The 25184-nt window shown below is 40.1% G+C and overlaps 1 protein-coding gene across 1 annotated transcript in view; it reads right to left on the bottom strand.

Annotated features, from left to right (window-relative positions):
• The window catches only part of ksr2 (kinase suppressor of ras 2), a 97441-nt gene that overhangs the window by 28651 nt on the left and 43606 nt on the right, over positions 1-25184 (bottom strand). The window contains exon 5 of the mRNA XM_028578477.1: positions 15503-15675. Coding sequence (XP_028434278.1) covers positions 15503-15675 — 173 coding nt within the window. The remainder of the gene's footprint in view (positions 1-15502; positions 15676-25184) is intronic.

Raw genomic sequence — 25184 nt, forward strand, 5'->3', positions numbered from 1 at the left:
GTTATTTTGTAGTAACGAGTAACCAAGTTGCTTAGGGGAAATGTAGTGGAGTGAAAATATACATTTTATTTAGGTGATGTAGTGGAGTCAAAGTAAAAGTTTCCAGAGATATAAATAACGAAGTAAAATAAGATATGTGATAATTCTACTTAAGTACAGTAACAAAGTATTTGTACTTGGTTAGGGTTGGGCATCGAGAACCGATTCCTGCTTGGAATCGTTTTAAAAATTACGATTCCATCTAAACGATGCACAACCCTAATTTCCGTGCTGGATTCTGATTGCCTAACAGAAAAACAGTGCATTCACGTGAGCCATTAATATGGTGCCAACAAAATGTCCATGGAGGTGAAACAAAAACAAAACTGTTAATTAAAATGAATAAAGTGCACATGCCCACGCCTAGGTACCAATGTCAAGTCACACAAACATGACAAACATGACACACAATGGAAACTTTACGACACGCACAAACAATTTACCAAAAACCAGTGTGTTCAGTTTCTATGAGGATGTATGCTGAGAAGCCCCAGGGCGTGTGAGAGGAAACGTAAACACGACACGACAAGCTGGTGTTTGTGCTAGGCTAAAGGCTAACCCCAGCAGACCAGCTCTCCCAACAGTTTTCAGTGCAAATGTCCGCTCCTTGGACAATAAACTGGACTACATTTTTACACAATTCCGTTCCTGTACTGTATATAGATGGATGACAATAAAGTCTCTTATTTAATAGCTTAGCCTTGAATTAGCTGAAGCCCTGAGCCTTTGGCTACAGTAAACAGAAATTTTACAGAAGGGACATACACGCACATCTGCATTTGCAGAACAGCCAATAGGAGCTCTCTCTCTCTCTAAAATGACCTGTGATTGGCAAAAGTCTCCCGTGACAGCTAGATTTTCTAAAGCCTGAAAACAGAGCCCAGAGGAGGTGCCGAAGTCTAGTTTTCTCTCAGAACACTTGAATAACAATATGCTGAAAGGTTAATATGATTTTTTTTGCCCAATGATGTCAAAAATAAACTTCCTACTGCAGCTTTAACTTGTCTCATTGAATAAAACAAGAGAAAATCTTTGATCTGGTGAGGGGCTCAATCCTATGAATTGATTACAAGGCTCCGAGTCATTGACAGTGCTAATCTCATGGCCCCGGTGCTGTATAGCATTTCCTGGTTCCTGAAACACCCTTCCTCTTCCTCTCCAGCCTCTCTAGAGGCCTGGTGCCTTCTCTCCGCACTCCGATGCATCGCTCAATTACACTCAATCAACCTGATAACTCAATACAGAGGGGAAACTGACATCATCTGCTTCTTGTCGGCTTGTTGGCGACTGGCAGATGATTGGACTTGTCAGCGGCGTGGTCAAGCCTGTTTATCATCATGTGTGTGTGCTGTTGGCGTCGCTGTCTGTCTTCTGCAACAGCCTTTGATGATCCTACCATCCCTCAGAACGGGGGAGTGTAGATTTTTGTCAAATTGGAACACATTTATAGAAGCATGACCTTGAGAAATGACAGAAACCTTGCATGTTTTTAGTGACTGGAATTTGGGCCTTCCGTGAAGAATGGCTTTTGGCGGAAAAGTCAGAGATCAAGCTTATTTATAAGTAATATAATGTATACAATTTTAGCAATTGAGCTTTTAATTTGTTATTGTTGTATTTAGTTGTATTGATGTGGATATTTATTCCTTGGTTTGGTTTGCACTGATATTGATTGTTTGGTTTTAAGATTCTATTGTTTAATTTTGTGTTTGTGTGTTGTGTATTTTATGTCTGTCCTTTAAAGTTGTCTGTCCTTTTAGTATTTGTTGAAACAAAACCAAAAGTGTGAATTATGGTTAATAAAGTGCACATGCCCACGCACAGGTACCAACGTCAAGTCACACAAACAGGACAAACACAATGCACAAAATGCACAAACAATTTACCAAAAACTAGGGTGTTTAGTGTCTGTGCAATACTGTAAATACATTTTACTATTTTAATATTTATTCTCTTTACTTATATTAATTACTTTGTTTATCTATGTCTTCTACTTTTCCTGCTATCCCTTTCTGTTGCAACAGTGTGAATTTCCCCATTGTGGGATTAATAAAGGATTTTGAATCTTTGAATCTTTCTATGTGCATGAATGCTTATGTGTGCACAATATTATTTTGCAGGTGTGTCCTTCACAGAACTGATCAAAACACTTATATGACATATACATATACACTTATACACATATTTGTGTGTGTGTGTGTGTGTGTGTGTGTGTGTGTGTGTGTGTGTGTGTGTGTGTGTGTGTGTGTGTGACAGATGAGCCTCCAGGAGCTGAGAAGCCCCAAGGCGCCAGACAACAGTGTCCTCCTCCATCTTCTCTGATTGGCCTCAGCCTAATTAAGCTGAGGCCTTCCTTACCCCTCCTCCACTAGCCGGTCACATGAAACAAAGATATGTGTGTGTGTGTGTGTGTGTGTGTGTGTGTGTGTGTGTGTGTGTGTGTGTGTGTGTGTGTGTGTGTGTGTGTGTTTTGTGGCTAAATAGAGAAATGTGACTAGAATAGACTGAAAGATGAAGAAATATATGTTTCTGTCTGTGTGTGGGTTAAACAGAGGGTGTGTGTGTGTGTGTGTGTGTGTGTGTGTGTGTGTGTGTGTGTGTGTGTGTGTGTGTGTGTGTGTGTATGGGTGCCGAGATAAAGAGACAACTTGAGTTTAGGAGCCTATTTAGAGCCAAATATAGTTTATTTGACATTAGACTGAGATGCCTCTCCAAGTGATTGACTGAGCGCTAAACACTGCTTCTCCCCATGGAGGTAAAATTTCTACTGCGGGTAAAAAAGAAAAGAGTGGAGCGTGTGGCAATTAAAACAACACAAGATACTTACAACACAGGGAGGAAAAAAAACACAAATTATAATTATTCTCATTGTCCGTGCTGTCACCAAGTCATCTCACCCACACCTACTCTTGCCATTATCAGAATCATCAAGGTCCTACAGCTCAATGGGCAGAATGTAGCACTTTGGCGGTTTGGATAAAAGCTTCAATCAAATGGTTGAATGCAATCAACGGCATAACTAGCACGGTCTCATCAGGAGATAATCCTGATAATAATAATGGTGTGTACAGTGTACTGTGCAGAGCAGCAGAAGAAGTGAACAGGACTGTAAAAAAATGTGTGGGCGTTTGCTGCACAATGTGCTGCATTATAACACATGAGTGTTACATGAGCGATATGTTACAGGCTGTTGCTCACCATATTCTCAACGTTTCTCATCCATGCGCTTTAAATGCGTTACCACGAGATGAAAGTACACAATTAATCAAGTCTTTATTGGGAGTGGCAGCAAGAAACAAACTAAGAGAAGGCTGAAAATATTTTTTTATATCTCAATGTGAGAAAAGGTTGCTCAGTTGCTATGGCAACAGCTACACACTAATCAGCCTTTTTGCAGAATATTGTGCTGTCACCTTTGACGAACACATAAACATACACATTTACAAATAACCCACATACAAACACAATAAACTGACAACAGCAATCACAGTGCTGAAAACCGTAGTAAGTATCACGACACGGCCTTATAGATAGCGGGCAGTTAAAGTGTGCCAGTATGACAGAGGGAGGAGGGATGGGAGAACAGATGATGCCTGGAGGCCTTATGGCTCAGCAGTGACTTCCCCAGTTGAAGAACTCTAATTGCTTGAGGCACGCAGACGACGAGTACCGACAGACATCAGGTTTTGGTGGTGAGGCCAATCTGATGCTACGGAGGGCTTTCAGGTGACGTAACACACCCTCTGGCAGCCATATCAGAAGTCCATAGCTCTTTGACAATACTGATGACAAACAGCTAATTGTTTTAGTAAATATACAAATTTTCTATCTCATTATAACGGGCTTCCTTCTCAACTTCTAATACCCTTCATGTGTTGTTCTATCTCATATCAAATAAAAGAGCGGCTAGATAAAGATCCCATAAGTGAACTTGAAGGATGCTTCAGTGGCGACGACAGATGGGATGCTCAAAAAGGCATGCAGCATTCAATGCATCATGACCAAACAGTGCCATCTCCGACAGCAAACAGCCTGTTGAAATATGTGAATGAACATATCTGATTTGTGCTCTGTAGCTTGTCACAGAAAGCTTTGGTGGCAAGTTGAATGTTGCCAACATATGTTGTTCCATTACCCTGATGGCTACTTGGCTATTAAAGCAGTTTGTTTAGATGAGCTGAGGTGTCATGTGATGACTTGGTGTTCTTCAGAGACTAAATGTCCAGTAGGATCTTGACTAAATGCTCAGTAGGATCTTTTGCACAAAAGCAATGTACAGTAGATGCAGCAGCAGCAGTGTTTACAAAGACTCCTCTGACTCGTGACACTGTTTTAACACCTGTTCTTTTCTAGGAACCAACATAGTAACTATTGACCAATCCACCTCTTTATTGATTGGAGTTTATGACCTCCTCGGCATGGTTTCATTAGTTGGAGTGAGAGGAGAACTTGATGTCAGACCTCTGCGCCAGAAAGAGAGTCCTGCAAAACATTTACTACTTGGAAAATAGGTTTTCTGTTGTTGCGACCAGATGTTGAATGTTTGAGTTAAAAAAAAAGCAGAAATTATGAATTATTTTGACTAATAGTTAAGATCAGAGGATGTGTATCACAGAATTAAGTCAAAGATTAGTCAGGATGCTGTTTTAAAACGACTTAAACATTTTTTCTTCAAATGCTTTGAAATTGAAAAAAAACTGCCAAAATGCAATGGAAGTAATCATTAATTTTACCTGCCAAGAACGTTGCATTGGTTCCATACAACGTACATGCATCCAAGTTATTTTGGGGCGATTTGGTAGTAAGAAACCCATATTGCTGACTTTGAAAACTGGTCAAATTTGACCCAAGGAAAACACAAGGGTTAAATACAAGTAAACAGGATATTATAAATATGTGGTGTGGAGAGCTTTCTGAGTTTTGTAGCCAGTGAACTCAGTTCAAAACAAACGCAAACCAAGGTGAGATCTTTCCTATTTTGCCTAAAATACAAAAAAGGTGAATATGCCTGGCTCTCCAAGCATGAGTCAACATGTCAACATCCATCTCCTAACACACATATACAACAATGAAACAATGAATGACAAAACTGTACGTCTGGGCTGAAATACTGAATCGACGCCAACCTCAACTATTCTTCTGAGGTAGCTCTTTTTCCTCACCCTGTTTTAATTTTAGCCGTTATTTGCAGCCATTATTTATTAGCCAACTCTCAAAGGGACTTCCATTGTGGTGCCACACTCGGTTGCTAGGAGATCTGTGACGCAACTGCAAAGCATTTATGTGAGGTTAGGGTGAGTGGGTGACGTCATTAGAACACATGTAGATATAAACAGAGTGAGTTGTGCGAAAAGCTATTGAAGAACATTTAAGCCATTTATATCCACAAGCACACACTCACAAACTCCTACACTCTCTTTCTCTCTCTCTCTCTGCATCTCAGGCACAGTGTGTGTGTGTGTGTGTGTGTGTGTGTGTGTGTGTGTGTGTGTGTGTGTGTGTGTGTTGGTCGAGTCCCAGTGCTGCGTGAGCTCAAACAGCCTGAGGTGCCAGAGGTGAGCTGTCTGTGGGAAATGTTCTTCTGTGGCCACCAGAACTTTTCAGAAACAATGACTTAACAAAACACCTGGAGCAAAAGCAAAAACACTGAAAATGGAATATTTATTATTCAAGTTGACCATTAGGGTAAACAACTAAAAATCAATAGGATGCGCCTTGCTTGCAATAAGTGAAATGATTTTTTAAAACGTCTATTGCACATACATAAACATGAGCAGACTCAGCGCAAGAAAATGAGCATGAGAGTGGATATACCAGCAGTGGCCCATCTTTATTTATCGGCATCACTCTAATGTTCATTGTCTGCAAACTTTTGTTCATGAATTTACATCAGAAGCCTTACTAAATCATTTCCGTTTTTGCCGACAAGTTGATTGTATTTTTATGTTATTTCTCCAGGTTAGAAGCCCTTCTTTCCCACTGTATTTCTGAACATAATGAAAGTAAATGCAGTGTACTAAACATAGAATGTATAATATTGATGGACAGAGCATGTGTGACGTCACCCATTGGTTTGTGGAGATCTGCTATGTGTCGCTATGAGTTTGCAGCACTTCGCCGAACCGGATGCTTTGTCCGTTAACATTATACAGTCTATGGTACTAAACCAGAGGTTTCTAATCTTTTCAAGACACAAACAGCCAGACAGCACTCAGATGGATTGCTCATAAACTTTCTGCACCTCCCTTGTCACTATCAAAATCTGTAAATACATTTGTAGCACTCCAAAGACAGAAGAAAACACAGGAAAGTGAAGGGACAGTCAACGAGAGTGAGACAGTGAGAGAGAGAGAGCGTAATGAGCTGTTTCTACGTGCCTCCCCGTGCTGATTTTGAGTGATTTCTGGAATGCTCTAAATGGAAACCATTGTAATAAACAAAGAGACAAACTGATAAACATCAAAGGCCCTTAACACCTTCTAGTGAGGTCAAAGGACAGAAACTCTTGGAATAGAAGGAAAGAACAGGTGTAATTAAAAACAGAAAAGGTGCGTCTTGAGATGCCTGATGAAGTCCGACGTTGTTGATCTGGCATCATTTATCTTGGTGCCACACACCTTGCATATAGCTGTTGGCTTACTGCCATGGTTTACGAAGTTATTGAAAACAAAACTAATGACAAAAGGCAAGGCAAGTTAACTCTGGGAGGACTTGGTGTCGCCATTGTCAATGTATTTTTTTTTATATGCGAGTGCACGCACATAAGGCATAACGCATGCGTTACGTTGCACATTATGGCAAAGGGCGGGGGACATACAGCTCTTCATACGTTTCCCCAACGTATATGCGCCAATAAAAGAACATTGAAATACATGAATAAATTTAAAAAGAAATAATTGCATGAAAACATGTTGTCGACGAGTTTCGAAGCTCGAGTCTGAAGTCTTTTGGGTCGAGTCGCAAGTCAAGTCTGAAGTCTTTTGGGTCGAGTCCGAGTCAAGTCGGAAGTCAGCTGTTTGTGCGACTTAAGTGCGACTTGAGTCCGAGTCTCAGACTCGAGTCCCCATCTCATTTGGGAAAACTGAAATTCATGCCTGGGGAGTAGCTCACATTAAGGTGTGCCACTTAAAACAAGATGATGCTATATATGCCCTCACTGTACTGAGAAGGAGTCTAATCAACTATCTCAAGGTGGAAAGCCAAACAAACTTATAGGAAGGCGCTGACGTTTCAACTTCGACTGGGCACTGACTCATCTGGGGCAGACAGCATTTGGTCACTTCAGCCAGTCTTGTGGGCCTTCTGTCGTTTTTGATTCAGACAACTAGAGAGATGAGTGAAAATGCTGTTGGCTGGAAGGCCTTGACGTATGAGATGGCAGTGATATCATAATCCCAAACATAGACCTGGGACGGATGTTTAGCCTGGCTTAGTGGGCACACACGCATGTCTGCATGCTCACACAAGCGTTAAAACACACACACACACACACACACACACAGACACATACACACACACACACACACACACACAGACACACACACAAGATGTAAGATGTTTGAGAAACGGCTTATCCAAAATTTACCCTGACAGGAAAATAAGGTTTATCTTTGTCTTTTAAGGAATGCACATGCCTTTTCTGTTTTGAATTACACCTGTTCTTTCCTTCTATGGCATGCCAAGAGTTTCTGTCCTTTGACCTCACTAGAAGGTGTTAAGGCCCTTTGATGTTTGTCTCTTTGTTTATTACAATGGTTACCATTTAGAGCATTCCAGAAATCACTCAAAATCAGCACGGGGAGGCACATAGAAACAGCTCTTTACACTGGTTTGCAGCTCTCTCTCTCTCTCTCTCTCTCTCTCTCTCTCTCTCTCTCTCTCACTGTCTCACTCTCTCACTCTTGTTGACTGTCGCTTCACTTTCCTGTGTTTTCTTCTGTCTTTGGAGTGCTACAAATCTATTTACAGATTTTGATAGTGACAAGGGAGGTGCAGAAAGTTTATGAGCAATCAATGTGTTGCATCTGGGTGTTGTAAGTTAAATATCCCAGTGCTGTCTGGCTGTTTGCGTCTTGAAAAGGTTGGAAACCTCTAGTTTAGTGCACTGCATTTACTTTCATTATGTTCAGAAATACAGTGGGAAAGAAGGGCTTCTAACCTGGAGAAATAACATAAAAATACAATCAACTTGTTGGCAAAAACGGAAATGATTTAGTAAGGCTTCTGATGTAAATTCATGAACAAAAGTTTGCAGAATATGAACATTAGAGTGATGCCGATAAATAAAGATGGGCCACTGCTGGTATATCCACTCTCATGCTCATTTTCTTACGCTGAGTCTGCTCATGTTTATGTATGTGCAATAGACGTTTTAAAAAATCATTTCACTTATTGCAAGCAAGGCGCATCCTATTGTTTTTTGGTTGTTTACCCTAATGGTCAACTTGAATAATAAATATTCCATTTTCAGTGTTTTTGCTTTTGTTCCAGGTGTTTTGTTAAGTCATTGTTTCTGAAAAGTTCTGGTGGCCACAGAAGAACATTTCCCACAGACAGCTCACCTCTGGCACCTCAGGCTGTTTGAGCTCACGCAGCACTGGGACTCGACCAACACACACACACACACACACACACACACACACACACACACACACACACACACACACACACACACACACACACACACACACACACACACACACACACTCTGTGATGGGGGAGCAGGGAATTCGGACCCAAATGCAGAGAGGAGGCAGGCAGGCAACAGGTGGTCAAACTTAGGCATTTAATATAACAAAGGGCGGCAGTACAAGGACTGGAAACATACAAAATAGAACACTGACGGCAGGAGCAAACAGAACACACAAAGGAACAAACACCAGACATGGGCAAGCACACAAGACGATCTGACAAGAGACAAAGGGAACACAGAGGCTAAATACATGAGGTGACAGGCAAATCATAAACAGGTGAGACAACAGGTGAAGCACATCAGGGCGGGGCAGGACAATCACAAAGGAGGGAAAACACAGGAAGTAGAACTAGACATGACAGAAAACAGACTATCAAAATAAAACAGGAAATGGGAACAACTAACAGAAGACATGGAATCTACTAAATACAGAAACTTGACAACACTAAACACAAGGGAGAATAGCAAGCAAAAATACTGAAACCATAACACACACACACACACACACACACACACCATTCCTAAATTAAGAACTTAAGAACCCCTCGGCCAACTGAGCTCCACAGAAAAAGAAAACATTACATTTTTTCTTTACTCTGTGATTAACACCTAAATACACATTAATACACACATAATATACATCATTCTATTTTCATTTTCATTTTCCAAAACAATACAATGCTAACATTTACAAAAAAATTAAAAACTTCTAGCTTCAAGGGATCGAAGGATTTCAAGTTGAAGTTAAATACTTAAGCTATGACAATAAAGACGGTAATTACAACACCATTAAAAAAAAAAGGTGCAGTAAATGAAACAGAAAACCGACAAAGATAAATCTTTATACCCTCAGGGTAAATGTCTCTTCTTTTTTTTAGATTTTTTTGGGGGGCCTTTTAGGCCTTTATTTTTATAAGACAGCTAAAGACATGAAAGGGGAGAGAGGGGGAATGACATTCAGTAAAGGGCCACAGGTCGGAGTCGAACCCGCGGTCATTGTGTCGAGGGTAAATGACTCTTAATCTCAGTGTTGCTGTTAAAGTCTATTCTAAAACATACTGGCAGCCAGTGTAAAGAGGCCAGAATAGGAGTGATGTGATTGCGTCTATTGGTTCTGGTTAAAAGCCTGGTAGCTGAGTTCTGTACAATCTGAAGTCAATTCATAGATTTTTAGTTCAAGCAAAGAGACTGTTGCGATAATCTAGGCATGATGAGATGAAGGCATGTAAAATGGTCTCTGTGTCTTTAAATTTAAGATTGATCAGATTTTTGAACTATTTCTAAGATGATCAGTTACAGTGCAGGAACACAGGAAAAATGCAGAAAAGCCGATCCTCAAACAGAAATCTTGCAAGTCGCCCTCGCCATTTACAACTGTAATCGACATCACATTTTTAGTTCAACCTAACCTGTATTTGAAAACTACAGGTTAGGTTGAAAACTGAAACGCATGCCTGGGGGGAGTAGCTCACATTAAGGGGAGAAGCCACAGGTTAAATTTCTGAGCGAGTGTGCTCAGCGACTCCTCCCAGAAAGCCTGAAGGAGCGCACAAAGCGGCAGGACTCCTTCAACCAACTATCTTGGATTTTAGGTATATAGGCAGGTTTCCAAACCAAGCTGTGATGCCCACCGTGTCTAATAATGCTTTCTAGTGCAGCAGGATAAATAAAGAAATGTGTACTTCCTCCAACTCCTAAAAACTGTGTCTACGTAAGAAGTACTCTCTCTGCTGTAGCCTGGAGCAGACACTGTTAACTTGCACGCTCCAGCTCGGTGGGTTGTCAGCATGCACTCCCACACACGTACAGGTGGAGACATGGGAGATGGCTTCATTGTGAATGACTGCAGGCCTGTGATCATTATTTACAGCTTTATGATCAGATATGTCTTTTATAGTTCAGATACTTGACTTTCCTCTCTATTTCTATCTATAACCTGATATCCCTGTTTTTTTAATAGTAATACTTTAGGTGTCAAGTTGACAGTCGAATGAATGAAATCTTGCATTTTCTTGATCTGTAATTGCACTACGACATATACATCCATTGTTTTCCCAATTAGCGGGATTATGCCAGAATTCGGTTTACAGACAATGGGCCTCATTCACCAACCGTTCTTACAAAGAAATGTGTTCTTAAACCCTTCTTACTTTTTTACGAAGATTCTGGCATTCACTAATGTTTTCTTAACTTGGATTTGTTCTTAGCTAAGAACAAAATCTACAAACACTGAAAAGCACTCTTACGAACATTTGAGTGATGACAATTTGCTCCAAATGATTGCTTACTGCATTTTATTTAATTCTACAGTCGTTTACAATGATAGTATTGTACTGTAATGTATTTCTGATCATTTGTTGATAAAAAATCATATTATTCAAAAAAGACACTAACACTGCAATTTACATCAGCAATTAAACTGATTAAATCCTGCATTATTTGGTGATTGATCGCTATTTATGGGGCCGAAATGCAGTGGTAGAATGTAACAAAGTACAAATTCTTCAAAACTGTACTTAAGTACATTTTTCACGTATCTGTACTTTACTTAAGTAGACTCAATAGTGCATAGCCTACTTTTGACTTTTACTTTGTTACATTTTGCAGCAATTATCTATACTTTCTACTCCACTACATTTTTACAATGTTCCGTTACATTTTCTGATCAGTTTCCCCCCTGCCAAAACGTCTTCCTGACCGTCACACGTTTGTCTCACCAGTGAAGTTTGGTTGCCGTAGATACTGTATATATGGGGCACCGCTGATCCAAGCCGGCTCCGGTGCTGCAGAGCCCGGGCGCAGCGCCGCTGACCCTCGGTAATACAGCCTCCGGTAAAAGTGAAAATGAAAACGTTTGTTTTTTTATTATTCCCGTTTTAAAATCAAAGTTGCCCTCTATTTCTCTCCACAGCGTCGTTTACTCCTCCGCCAGGCTGCGTAAGACGCGTTCATATCTTATTTATTTGGCTGGGCCTGTTCACATCTCTCCATTTGCGCTGCTTCACACACTTTATTTGCTTATTTGCATGGTTAAAGAAAATGAAATACATCCAGGAATAAAACCAACCGCATTCCGATTCTAACAACATATTTCCGTTTCATGGTGAGGATAGGAACTTTTCTTAAAAGTCAGGTCTTGTTTGTGGTTGTGGACACCTTCTACTTTTACTAAAGTAAATATGTCTCTGGTTATTTGTACTTTCATTTAAGTACTGAGATTCAGTACTTCCTACACCGCGGCTCCGACGAGCTCCAACAACCTGTCTCCCAGGAGGTGCACAGGAAGTGTCATGTCCTTATATGGGAATTTTTGGGGCGTTTTATGCTAATTAGGAACAACTGGCACGCGCTTTCAGTTAAGAGGTGGGATTCATCAATCCTAAGAACACAGGTGCGAAATCTGCTGTTTAAGAACACGTCATGAAACCTTCTTAAGAACATATTTAAGAGAAAACTTAGGAAGATATTGGTGAATGAGGCCCATTGTTTTTTCACATGAGGAAAGTGCTACTTAAAGTCTCTAGTGACATTAGGATGTCAGCTGACTCCGGGGAACACACAGTTTTGGTCCTATTAGACCTTGCATCTGCCTTTGACTCCGTTGAGCATATTATTATGATCAACAGACTTTGACGATCTGGTTGGAATGTCTGGATCAGTTTTAAAATGGTTTACTTCTTACCTTTCTGGCAGAACTTTCAGTGTTTTTGTAAACCAGATCATGTCGGACACTACAGGGTTGTCATGTGGGGTACCTCAGGGTTCTGTTCTGGGACGGATTCTGTTCCTTTTGTATATATTCCCTCTAGGAGAGATAATAAGCCAGTTCAGTGACATATCTTTCCATTTTTATGCTGATGATATCCAGCTGTAGTGCTCCTCCAAAGGTTACTGAGCTCTATAAACTGTTGTCCTTGATAAACTGCTTGACTAGCATCAAGCAGTGGTTAAGTTACAACTTTGTGCTGCTGAACCCAGATGACAGAAACACTAATTATTGCGCCTGAAAGTATACTCCCTCTGATTAAGCAGCATATTGGTGCTTTAGGCTTGTCTATCCAAGTGAGCCTAAGGAATTTAGGTGTTGTTTTTTATGCTGCGATGTAGGGGTGGTACGGTTCACAAAACCCACGGTTTGGTTCATATCACGGTTTTAGGGTCATGGTTTTCGGTTCTGTACGGTTCTTGTTATTTTTTCTTTTAATCTTTAACACTCCAGAATATACTTTAGCATATGATATATAGCTAAAATTAGCATATTGAATGCATGTTGCACAATACATGCACACAGTGGCAGTACTATATTTTGTTTTATTTCATCATAGGTAACATGAAATCCAAAATGTTACCACACACCAGACTATAAACGACGCTGGCGCATCCTCCAACTCCGGGCAGCCTCTCTCCCACTTGACATTTCTGCATGTGACATGACGTGACCTGCAGCAGCAGCAGCACCCCACTCCACTTGAGGAGCGGTCGGCTCGGTGTCTCTCAAAATCTGACGAAAATCTTTTAAATCGACAGATTCAGCAACTACATGGCCTATTTCTCGCTTTAAATGTTTTCAAAAACTATTTTTGCAAAATACGAGATCGTATTCTGAACGAGCCGCTAAAGTCTGTTTTGAAATTCGGGAGCAGCAAGACCAATGTGACGCGATCGTCCAATCAGCTGCCATGGGTTGCGTTCGTCAAACTCATCCCACTCGTCATTTCCAGTAGGTTTTAACATAGGTGTCTACGGCAGTAAGTGGTTAGTGCACATTAGCAGTGTACTGACGAACCGTGCGGCACACACACGCGCCGAACCGAGACTAGCGAACCGAGCGGTTCGGATGTTTTTTCATGAACCGTACCAACCCTACTGCGATGTCCTTGGAGCATCACTCCAAACAGTTAATTAGAAACTGCTTCTTTCAACTGAGGAACATATCAAAACTACTAACTTTGGTGTCGAAGGTTGAATTGGAAATGATCATCAATGCTTTGATCTTGTCTCATTTAGATTATTGTAAATCTTTTTATGTTTTTTTTAAATTATTTATTCTTTAATTCTTTTAAATTCTGGTCTTTAGTTTTAGAGCCTTGCACGGTCAAGCTCGTCCTTATATGTCTGACCTGATACAGCGTCACACGTAAGACAAGGGCTTTTATGGCTGTCTGATTTTATGTACCTATGTTTTGTCTTATTTATCATATTCCAATTTATTGTAAAGCACTTAGTGATTTTTATCTGTAAAAGGGTTATATAAGTAAACTTTACTTACTTGTTCTTATTTACATTAATGTACCACACTGCCGTGGTATTGGTTAAATGTTAATAAAGTAATCCCGTGTTGTACTTCAAGTCAGTGCAGACCTTTTCTGCATAAACCTAAAACCTAACCATAACCAAGTACTTAGTAAGACTTTTTTAGTTTAGTTGATTACATTGACGTTTGTCCATGCATCGTGTTGCTAAAGCTGCAAACTAGGCTTACCTACCATCAGGCCAACTACCAGTAGCTTATGAACCTTAAATTCAAGGACCCCCTTGGCATAGTTTGAGACACGGATCAAGGTTAACTACTGCTACAACATAATTTCTATAATAAGAACTGGCAGGCTTTACACAACCTCACATACAACAATAAACAAAGAGGCTTGAATGTTTAAACACTTCTCCATTGTGCTTTGTTACAGTGATGACAGATTGGGTTGACATTTAATAGGCAGCCAAAAGAGTGACTATGCCTTTGGTTAAAGACAAAGCAGGCAATACATAACTTTCATATAAATGTCAAGTTAAACGTGAGAAGGCACCGTCTGTCTCAACAACAATGGTGGCAGCATGCGTTTGGTTTGTCTGGACAGGTGAGAACACTGATGATTGACTGATTTGAACTTTTGACTTTGTCACACACAACTAATTTGTTATATACTTGAGAAAATGTAGGCCTGGGTTCCCTTTTCCAAGCAAGTGCAGTGTAGTTTATTGAGTAAGAATATAATCCAAATTAAATAATTGTACTGCTATTCTCAACACACATGCACATATTAGCAAATGAGACAATAAAACAAAAACGGTGGTATTTGTCATCTCAACAGCTGTATTTTATAATTGAAGTACATCTTTATTTTTCTGTCCTCACATGCATATAGTGTGGGATTATTCAATGTCATGCCCCTATAAACAAATATGCACTGCTGTGCCCCATATACCTTAGTTAAGGTCTACAACTATTCACAACACTAACCCTTCCTTGACACAACCTCCATTACTCTCCATTTCCTCCTCTGTTTAATGGCTTCCGCAGTCTGCCCCTAATGCATAGTCAATAACGCTGCCAATGTGCAGCAACACACCACCTTCAGACATAATGGCACAACCTGATTGTTCATTTGTTGCATTTTCCAACAGAGCTGTACTTAAGTATACTCTTAACCCAAAGATTTATGGTGGTGAAATTATTGTGGGTGTGAGTGCTCTCTTCTTCTTTTTTATATGGAGAGGTCGGTTTGGTAAAGTGTTGCAAAGGTAAGAAAAATGTGTCTTTTAAGCTATAATAAAAATAGCAAAGACTCATTTTGGGTTAAAAATTAACCTTAGTGCAGTTTTCAACCCCAGAGTGCACTACAGTGTTTGACTAAATGAGACATTGCCTGAGAACTAAATAAGCAGATGTCAAACTGCATTAGAATATGAAAGAAATATATGAAAAGCATTAAAGAAAAATCTAATTTCATAAAAACTAGCGCAAGATGATTAAAAAAAGATGAGTTCACTTACTTGCAGAGGGTGTTTCAGCATGGACAGGAGGTGTGGAAGGGATGAAGGAGGGAAAGAAGAAGGATCGCAGAGATCGTTCGGTGTGGAGGGGTGAGCGCTGCGTGGGCAGATTCTCACAGCTGCCCACGCTGCTGTGGATCTTAAGGTTCAAGGGCTTGGTCTTCTTCTTGGCTCTGAGGGAAACAATAAGATTGACAGATCAGGAGTGTGCAATGTGCACAAGTGCAGAGTTTTTGGTACAGGTAAAAACGTAGTAAAAAATGTCTGACAATGTGTTTCTGTCGTTAAATGTGAAAATGTACTCAAAATAAATCTAAATTCTCTAAATCTACGCAATAACACTAAAAGTGAGATTCAGCAATTTCTTTAGCCATGCTAGCGGCAATGTTGGTTGGTCAGTCGGTTCAGCATTTTGGTCCAGACTGAATAGTGAGATGAGTTGCCAGGACATTTGGTGCAGACGTTCATGGTCCCCAGAAGATGAATTAGCATTTAGCTCAAAGCTCACAGAACATCTATCACGGCTGTAGACTCTTTGTCTACAACAGTATGTATTACTAGATGCTTGAAAAAATTTAGAATTTCTGGGGCATTTTTTGAGTCCTCTTCCGCTTTGTTGAATCTCTGGAATTAACACTAAAACAATGTAAAGTATTTCTTCAATGATCTTTTCGTGATTCAAAACATTTGGCTTTTCTTTAGTTTCCGTCAGAATCAAGGTGCAAAGGCTTCATACAGGAGAGATAGCAATTTCTTCACCTACAATAGTCCATATACTGTACACAGACCATAATACAATGCAACCGCAATTATTCTCTCCTCCTACACATGTACACTGTACACCCCACAGCTGAATACAAGTTCACACTAGCTCTTGGAGGGGTATGAAAGTCACTGTGGTGGACAAAGCAAGCGGAGAGAAAGCGAGAAATGTGCACCAAGAAAAGTCAAATACAGTATCACATCATTGCAAAATAACCCCTGGAACTTACTGAACACACATTTTTCCATTATTCCATGGTGGATTTCTTTTTGTATTGTGTATGAAAATCTTGGAGGTAAATTTGTTTTGACTACCCGCAGTAGGGAGGTTATCCGGGCACATCCAGCTTGGAGAAGGCTTCGGGGAAGACCCAGGACTAGGTGGAGGGATTATATCTCCACCCTGGCCTGGGTATGCCTCAGGATCCCCCAGTCAGGGAAGTTTGGTGTCCCCTGCTGGAGCTGCTGCCCCTGGACCCGACCCCGGATAAGCGGATGACAATGGATGGATACCCTCACTGCAGAAATCTCTAATTTAAGCCAAACTGTGCACATACTACTCGTAAATCCATATGCACAAACTCTAGCAGGTGTGACAGCACCCTAAACTGCAGTAAGTGTAGTGTACTGTAGCAATACAATTATTGGATTAAGTGATCACGATACAGTGTGTAATGCTGGGTATCATGCTCATAAGCTGACAACAAAGCCACAGGCATCTGGCCAGAAATAAAACAAACTGTCTGCTGACAGGATGAGAAGGATCATAGAGTGACAGAAGATTACATACCAAAACTCAAAGAAAAAGAATAGGCAGTTAATTTCAAATGAAAAGTCATGTACAGTATCATATAATACACAGTAAAGTTAATGATGGATTTAATGGTTTTAATTCAGTGTTGATACATTACTGTCAGTTTTACTTATTATTAGACAGCCATGCTGGCAGCTGCTCTGCAAGGCTGTTCGCAGGCACAGTGGTGCTTTGGGTGCTTTGAACTAAATGCTAATGTCAGCATGCTAACATACTCACAAATTGAAACATGCAAATGTTAAGCAGATATAATGTTCACCATCTTAGTTTAGCATGTTATTATGCTAACATTTACTAATTAGCTCAAAGTAATGTATAGTGGAGGCAGATGGGAATGTCATTAGTTTGGTGAGATATTTCACTCAAATCCATAAATGCCAACATGTTAGAGAAAAAGTCAGGAGATCACCAAAGTCATTGGATTCATCCTCTGAACATCACCTACGTCTGTACCAAAATGTCATGGCAATCCATCTAGAATTTGTTGAGACCAACAGAAAGTGAGACATTGCCAAAACTAGCTTTTATGTAATAAACAGATACTGTAGCACCATTATTACAGTTGATGGAATTATAGCTGTGGTGTTAGTATAAGTAACAATAATTCATTGTACAGTAATTGGCAACTCACCATCATTTTTGCAAAAATTACCGGTTTTCAAAGAATATTCATGCAGCCTAAAGACATGAAACCTGTTCAACCATCTGAGAACCATAGAGACCTTCGGTGTGAATTTGAAAGTTGACGTTTGAGGGTTATTTTCTGACTGGAGTGATGGAATGAATTGGCTCTGTTGACTGAGCTAAAATGGGATGATTTTTTTTGCAGATTTACGGACCTTTATTTGCCATGGACATAGGCGATAATGATATCCCTGGGAAGTGTAAATCACACTGAATGATATTAATATGTGTTTCATGTCTGTGTTAAGACTTGACCAAGTTATGACTCAGAGAAGGAGTACGTTTTTTGACTCAAATTCACCTCAAGCCCCCTCCCTATGTTAATCCCATTTGAAGAGACACAAAAATAAACAGTGAAGGACAGGTCAAAGAGATGCATAGAGAGTGAGCCAGAAAAACAGGAAACTTTGACTACTAAGGGAAAAGCTGTAGAGAATAACTAGTATATGTAACACATATACATACACAAAAACCAAACCAGTGAATGCAGAAGAAATTCAGAAGAAAATAAATTGCTCCAGACAAAGACAAATCTGACAGACACAGGTGAGGAAAAACTATAAAAAGCAGTTTATCAATTAAAAGCAGTATTTTAAAAGTAAAAAAAGAAAAATAAGAAAAAAAAACGACTTTTATGCAAAGTAACACTCATTAAGTGTTAAATCCCACAGTATTTTTTCCTCCCATGTCAGTCTTTCACACCCCACACTGAGTCATGCAATTAGACCTGTAAACCAGCCCGAGCACTTCACTCCCATCTCCTGCAATAAGGAAGCAGCCTGCAGGTTATCACTTCTCCGTCATAGAGCTTTTGTCAGCTATTCAGATTAGCCCACTTTATGCAATTTGAATCTAAATTAAACCATTCATCTCCCTGTATGCATGCCTTTATCCTATCCCTGAATGATTTGTAGATGTTCAGTGAGGGAAAAGAGAAAATGAATGTAGAGTGAAGGGAGAGGATTCCCGATTTTGGTTTTGAACACGGCTGTCGTGAAGGCGTGCGAGCGAAGGTGGGGACTGTCAACTCCACAGTTGTTAAAGCAGCTATTCAGATATGTTTTTCTCCTCTGTATATGAAAAGTTAAAGGAAAAAGAAACTCAAAGAATACACATTACAGAAAGACAGAAGACGAGGGAGGTGGTTGACTTGTCAAGTGTTAAGAGAAATCAGCAAAGATATGAATAGTAGAGTTGTCTTTTGATCTAGTCTAGGATTGTACATCACGGTGCATTTCTCACAGATGGAAATCACTGCATATTTGTGTCGCATTTTAGGTGGCATTTGAGTCTTTAATCCCCCGGGTCTTCCTTACTGAGTAAACAGGAACCACAAAGTTTTTTTTTCATAGTATGATTTAGGCATTTCCTCTTAACATATTGTAGTGATTAAATTGTCATTTGTGTCATGCTTATTACCTGCTGATAATGTATGGTGATTTGCCATTCAGTTTTCTCTGGGTCTATTGTTTCTATTCTGTGGTGAGTGAAAGTGCAATCTAAAATTTAATTTATCCAGGGTCATGATGTTTGTAGATGATAACTTGTTTTTTCTCGCAAATGATCTGTGAAGGTTTGACTTTGTCATCAGCTCTGTCAAAGGGAATCAAGGGAATACTGCTAAATGCTATGTGGGCAGAGAGGTTTTACGAAACCCATAAGGTGAGATCAACGCTTTGTTTTTGTTTTTTAAACTTTCCTAGATGGTTTAGTCATTTTTTTTTAAGATGAGATTTTCAGTTCTCAATATGCAAGCAATAATAAAAAAAAACTGACATTCATCCACCCACTCCCTCCACATCCACTTCCCCCACACTTGCAGAGACGCTAATTACAGTGACACCTTCAAGTAAAAGTTCCATTTGAAAAATAACTGAGAGCACAGGAGAGCAGTGATCCTTCGAATAACATATTTCCTTTACATTCTGACATATCAAGAGGATTTCAAAAAGGCAGTCATGCATATTGCACAGCTTTTCTGCCTAGCTAACTAGCTTTTAGTTGTTCACTATCCGCATGGCATTTGTCAACACTGATGCTGTGATAGTGAAAAGCAGTCAAGCTCTGTCTAATTAATACTTCTGTCCATCTAGGAGAGTAAATTACTTGCGCGATTCCATCTGCATACTTCAGAAATATGCAGAAAAGCACACTGTTGCGTTTTATGCAAATGGAACTGTGGAATAATATCTCTGGCAGCCACTTCTCTTCGCTGCTTTAATAAAGTTGGTGGAAAATGAAATAAAGGTGCCTAGAATAATGATTACAAAAGAGAATTACTGTGAGCCCTTTGAGCAGTTTCATCCAAAGCAGGTTGTCTTGCTTTCAGAAGTCTGCGGTGCCAAGCTGAATTAAAGCTGGCAGTCTGCTACCTTTTTTCTTTTTCTTTCCTGAGGCAGTGTAGTAAAGCCAATGCCAAACTAAATCTAAAAGGAATGTATTGTCATTGCACAGCATTCTCCTTTGTTAAGTACAAAACTTTGCATGTTCTAAACTTTAAACTGTATACTTGAATATTTAGTTTCATATGATTCACCTTCCACTTTGTTGTGTACAAAAGAAGGCAATAACATACAGTATCATGTAATTCCTGAAACTGACTGAAGATGTATTGCCTTATCCAAATGTTATGTTTGGTTGTCAGAAGAGCTACACACAGACCTTGAGTAAACCTCGACCACTGTACCTACAGATCATCCAAGAAACCACAAGACATTGCTGTGCTGCGATTACAGACGTCACTTCTAAATATAACAGCATGTTTGTTAAGACACGTGTTTCATGGACACAGAGAGGGGCGTGTCTGTCAACCCATGTGTGTAGGTGTGCGTGCTTGCCCATAGGTTTTGTTCAGGTCATCGTTTGATGTTTCATCATGACGACATCTGCTGATCACCTGTTGAGATGGTCGGATGATAACAGCACACAAGTAAAAATAACTCATTTTCTCTCCTTCCTTATCTTGTTATCTCCTTTTTAACTTGTCAGTGTCTCCCACTGGGATATGGGTGGGTGACAGTGCGCTGTCATCGGCCAGGGGAGGCACAGTACTCTCAGTGGGGATGGGAATCGTGTGTGTGTGTGAGTTGTGGATTGAAAGATAAGCAAGGTGCAGAGGAGACAGCAAGACACCCAAGGCAGAAAGAAAAGTGAAACAAGAATTGAAAAATGGAGCGAGCCTCTTTGAGAGACAGAAAATGAGAAGGAGAAAATGGATGTGGGGGAGCCGTTGACCAGATGAGAAGCGAGACCAGGGGTTTGGTACCAGGGACAGAAGAGTGACAAGTTGACAGGAAGGCGGACTGTGACATGTCTATTTAGTAGCTTCTAGAGCATATGTGTTGGGGCACACTGGCACTGCAGCAAGCAGCTGCATTTACAATAATTCGCCAAATTTCAAGATTCATTGCAAACTAAGAAAAAAAAAAAGAGTACATACCGACAGCTTTCGTTTTAGCTTGTTTGTAACAATTTTCATAGTAGCGTGGATGAGGGACAGACCGAGCTATTTTACACGTTTATGCCTGTTAAACAGGTGTATTGATAAAGTAAACAATCTGTCTTGTGGATGTCGATTCTTTATATGTTTGACTGTACTAGGTAACATAATGTAGTTTATTGAGATTAATAACAGTATGGAAGTAGAAATGTGTTTTCAGATTTCCCTTGTGCTGTGGACGGTTCAAGGTCATGTCAGTTGCAGGCTGCCAGTTTTCATCTAGCGCTGCTACTCTCAGGTCCACATGCTGCCGAGGTCCTCATTGTGTTTTGTCGCGATCGTGTCTTTCATTTTGTTTTAACTTTTGGTGAAACAAACACCTGTTTGGTCTGCACCGTACCTCTGCCTCAAGTCTCCTGCTATCCACCCATTCTATCACACCTACAAGGCTATTACGTTGTCTTCTTCAATTCACCCTGTTCGCTGACTATGGTCCGTCTGACTGTGGTCCGTCTGACTGTGTGTGTGTGTGTGTGTGTGTGTGTGTGTGTGTGTGTGTGTGTGTGTGTGTGTGTGTGTGTGTGTGTGTGTGTGTGTGTGTGTGTGTGTGTGTGTGTGTGTGTGTGTGTGTGTGTGTGTGTGTGTGTGTAAAACGCAGACATCTCAATTCAGAATATCCACATTTTAATAAACAAAACAAGGAACAAAGAAGCTATTCTGTGAAATGTCTGTTCTTCGTTCTTTGCTAATCTTTATTCAGTATTTTGATGTCAGGAATATACTTTTTAATAGCTCAGGGATATACAAGGCGATAATGTTGTCATCTTCACATCTTCACAGTCACATGTGACTGTGTGTGTGGAACGCGGACATCTCCGTTCAGAATTCCTGCCCATTTTTTTTCACAGAACAAAGAACAAGGAACATACTTTATTTTACTGACAATAGCTCAGGGTAATATCCAGAAGTGGAGACAAGGAAGATAGGTGTTGTCATGTAGATGGAAGAAAGCATCTCTGTTTGTCAGTCAAATGGGATTTGGTCAGTGTTAGACTGATGTTTTTGCATTGTCAGTTTTAAACCTTCTCATTGTGAATCTATAAGATGAGATGACCTTTGACATTTTTTGTAGAACATATTCTATGTTTGCACAACGTGCACAACTTACTTTAAAACACATGACATTCTGTTTTCAGGATCTAGCCGTAGAGAGTGTGATCCAAAACAAAAAAAGAGTACTGATTCTAAAAACTCTTCAGTCTAATGCGATTTCTTCAGGCACCATTGTTTCCTGCCATTACCTGTGCTCAACATCCGTAATCTCCACCACCTAGTGATAATTTGTAGTTTAGAGAGACATTTTTGGGTTTCATTAAAGAGTTTTGTATTTAACGGATAGCTTGGCTCAGAAAGACAACACATTCATTCTTCAAGTGTTAAAATGCTCTGTCAGCCCACAATCCGAAAAGAGTTGTGCAGATTAGTAATGAAATATTCTTGGCATCCAACTTTTGGATGTTTGCCACTGATGGACTGGATTCAAAAACATCCAAACGCACTGTTCTGTCTGTCAATTCTTCTGAACTGAAGGTGTTGCAAGATCCTTTGTTACTTGATCACATTGAGACACACAATGAGTTGTCTAGTGAGTTATGGCCGGCATTTTAATTGAAGTTAAATTAGTATTAGTCACTGTTTGCTCTTTTTGTAACAGCAGGACCTGAGGCAACAAACTTCCTGTAAGTCCGCATTTCTGCAGACTTTGCCTGAGGCAATTACCAACAATGCATAGCATTGTGACATTAAATACAGGTTTACCAGGGGAAGCCAGAGCGGTAAAAAAAACAAAAACAAAACCTGGGTAAACAGACATGGAAGGAGCAACTACTTAATGATGCTGTGTTGACAAAAATGAGGAAATTGATTATTTGATGATTACCCCTCGTCCACTCTGTGAGGCAAGAGCCTGGAAGACATTCAATTCAGGCAGTTGGTTCCTTAAGTGCCTTAGCCGTGGAGAAAGTCAAAAACATAAAATAAAAAGTCCCAAACCCACAATTGTACGTAACAATGTTTTGGCATCATAAAGATAACATGTTATGTCGCAAAGTGTTGTCCCATTCCTATTTATACCATTTTGAGCCCTTGCAGCCTCTCGCTAAAGCACTTACGTAGGTGGTGTCAATTCAGGGTTCAGGACTTAGGGTTTAGGGGGGGACATTGGGATTGGGCCTCAGTCAGCATGCAGTCTGAATCCAATTCAGGATGACCATTGACTAACTGAATATAAATGATTAGAAAGGCAGTACAGGCAATTACAATACATTGAATGGCTGTTGTTGACAAAAGAAAAGTCAGCCATAAATGGGCATTACATGCATCATTTTGTCATAGTTTGTCAGATGACTACCCTGAATAGGGATGATACAAAGTCTCCCACTGCAGTGCACTTACTTAGATGCAGAGGACATAAAGAAAACTTCTTACTTCCCTTTTTTCTCTATTAGGACTATAGTATGGATATATCTCCATTGCTCCATTGTCGTAATTTTCTTTTACCGCTGTGATATAGATGTTTCTAATTCTAAATGTGTGAATGTTTTGTCGTTTGTATATTTTGGAGCGACCAATGTATGCTTAACTGAACTGCATTGTACATGTACATTCTGGACATGTACACAAGAGTTAAGACATGTCAGTTTTTATAAAACTGAATGAAATCTTTTTGTACAAAAAAACACAATATAGTTATCTTTTTATGTAAGCAATCAGTGGTTTAAAATGTTTAGTATTATCATGTCCCCTGCCTCCTTCTCTTATCTGTCACGTGTGCACCAGCAGGTCTGTCTATGTACTTACCCCAGCATCAAATTGAATAAGAATTTATTTTCTCAATTCAGTCAAAATGAAACCATAACTCAAACCTTAAACTCTCTAATCCAAGTATTAAAGCGATCAGATTGGAAGCGAGAACAGCTTTTGGGCTCACAGCCTTGCGGGTTAAGTGGTAGTTTTGAAGCATAGGCAGAGCAGTAAATGACAGCGAGCCTAAAAAGAAAGAGCGGGTCAGGGATAATATGGATCCTGGAGCAGATGTTATCTGTCTCGACTTTAACATCAGAGAGAAACACTGAGATGAAAGTATCTGCTTGATGGCCTGAATGATGAACCATGGTAATAACTTAATATGGTTGTTGGACAGTAAAACATTTATACTCGACTGTTTAATACATCAGACGGCAGCTGTCAGTGTTTTAGTTTGCTTGGTCTCTGTCAGAGCGATGTTTGACATTATTCTCACACTTCAAATTTAGTGTTTGATCTCCCTGTAAAACAGATTGAAATGAAACTTTAGGATTCATATAATTGAATAAAGCAAAACAAGAATTCCATCAAACTAACGTAAATGCCTTGGGCACAGTGTAAATGCTATAAATCTTTCCTGTCTCTTTCTCAGAGATCCTTTTTTTTCATCTTCTTAGATAAGAATCACACAACTTTTAGGGACACACTACTGATCCTACTCAAATCCTGTTATCCGCCACACCCGGCTCCCACTTGTTCACAAATTACCACAGAAAAACCATCAGCCTAATAAATCCATTCTCCACCAGCAATAGTGGCATTTGGGCTAACCGCCACTCCTAAACACTCATATAAATTCATAATCATGCTCCAATTTCTGGGCCGCCGGTGGAGGCCGTGATGAGCACTCATTAAGGCCGATAGATGGGTGGATGGATGGAGGGGAAGGTTGGCAGTCTGTGGCTATTAAGGGCCTGGCGTTGACATCCCCTCTCACCTAACTTGTCATTAATGGCAAAGGGGACAAAGCCCTGATTAACATGGATGAGCTTTTGTCCGCAGAGAAAAGAAGATACACTCACATTCCCCCTTGAGGCACCACTGAAGCCGCTCCTTCCTCTCTCACACACACATACATTATCTCACTGCTCTGACATGCATGGTTTTGTGCAGTACAC

This window comes from Perca flavescens, chromosome 5, assembly GCF_004354835.1.
Source record: "Perca flavescens isolate YP-PL-M2 chromosome 5, PFLA_1.0, whole genome shotgun sequence".
NCBI classification, from domain to species: domain Eukaryota; kingdom Metazoa; phylum Chordata; class Actinopteri; order Perciformes; family Percidae; genus Perca; species Perca flavescens.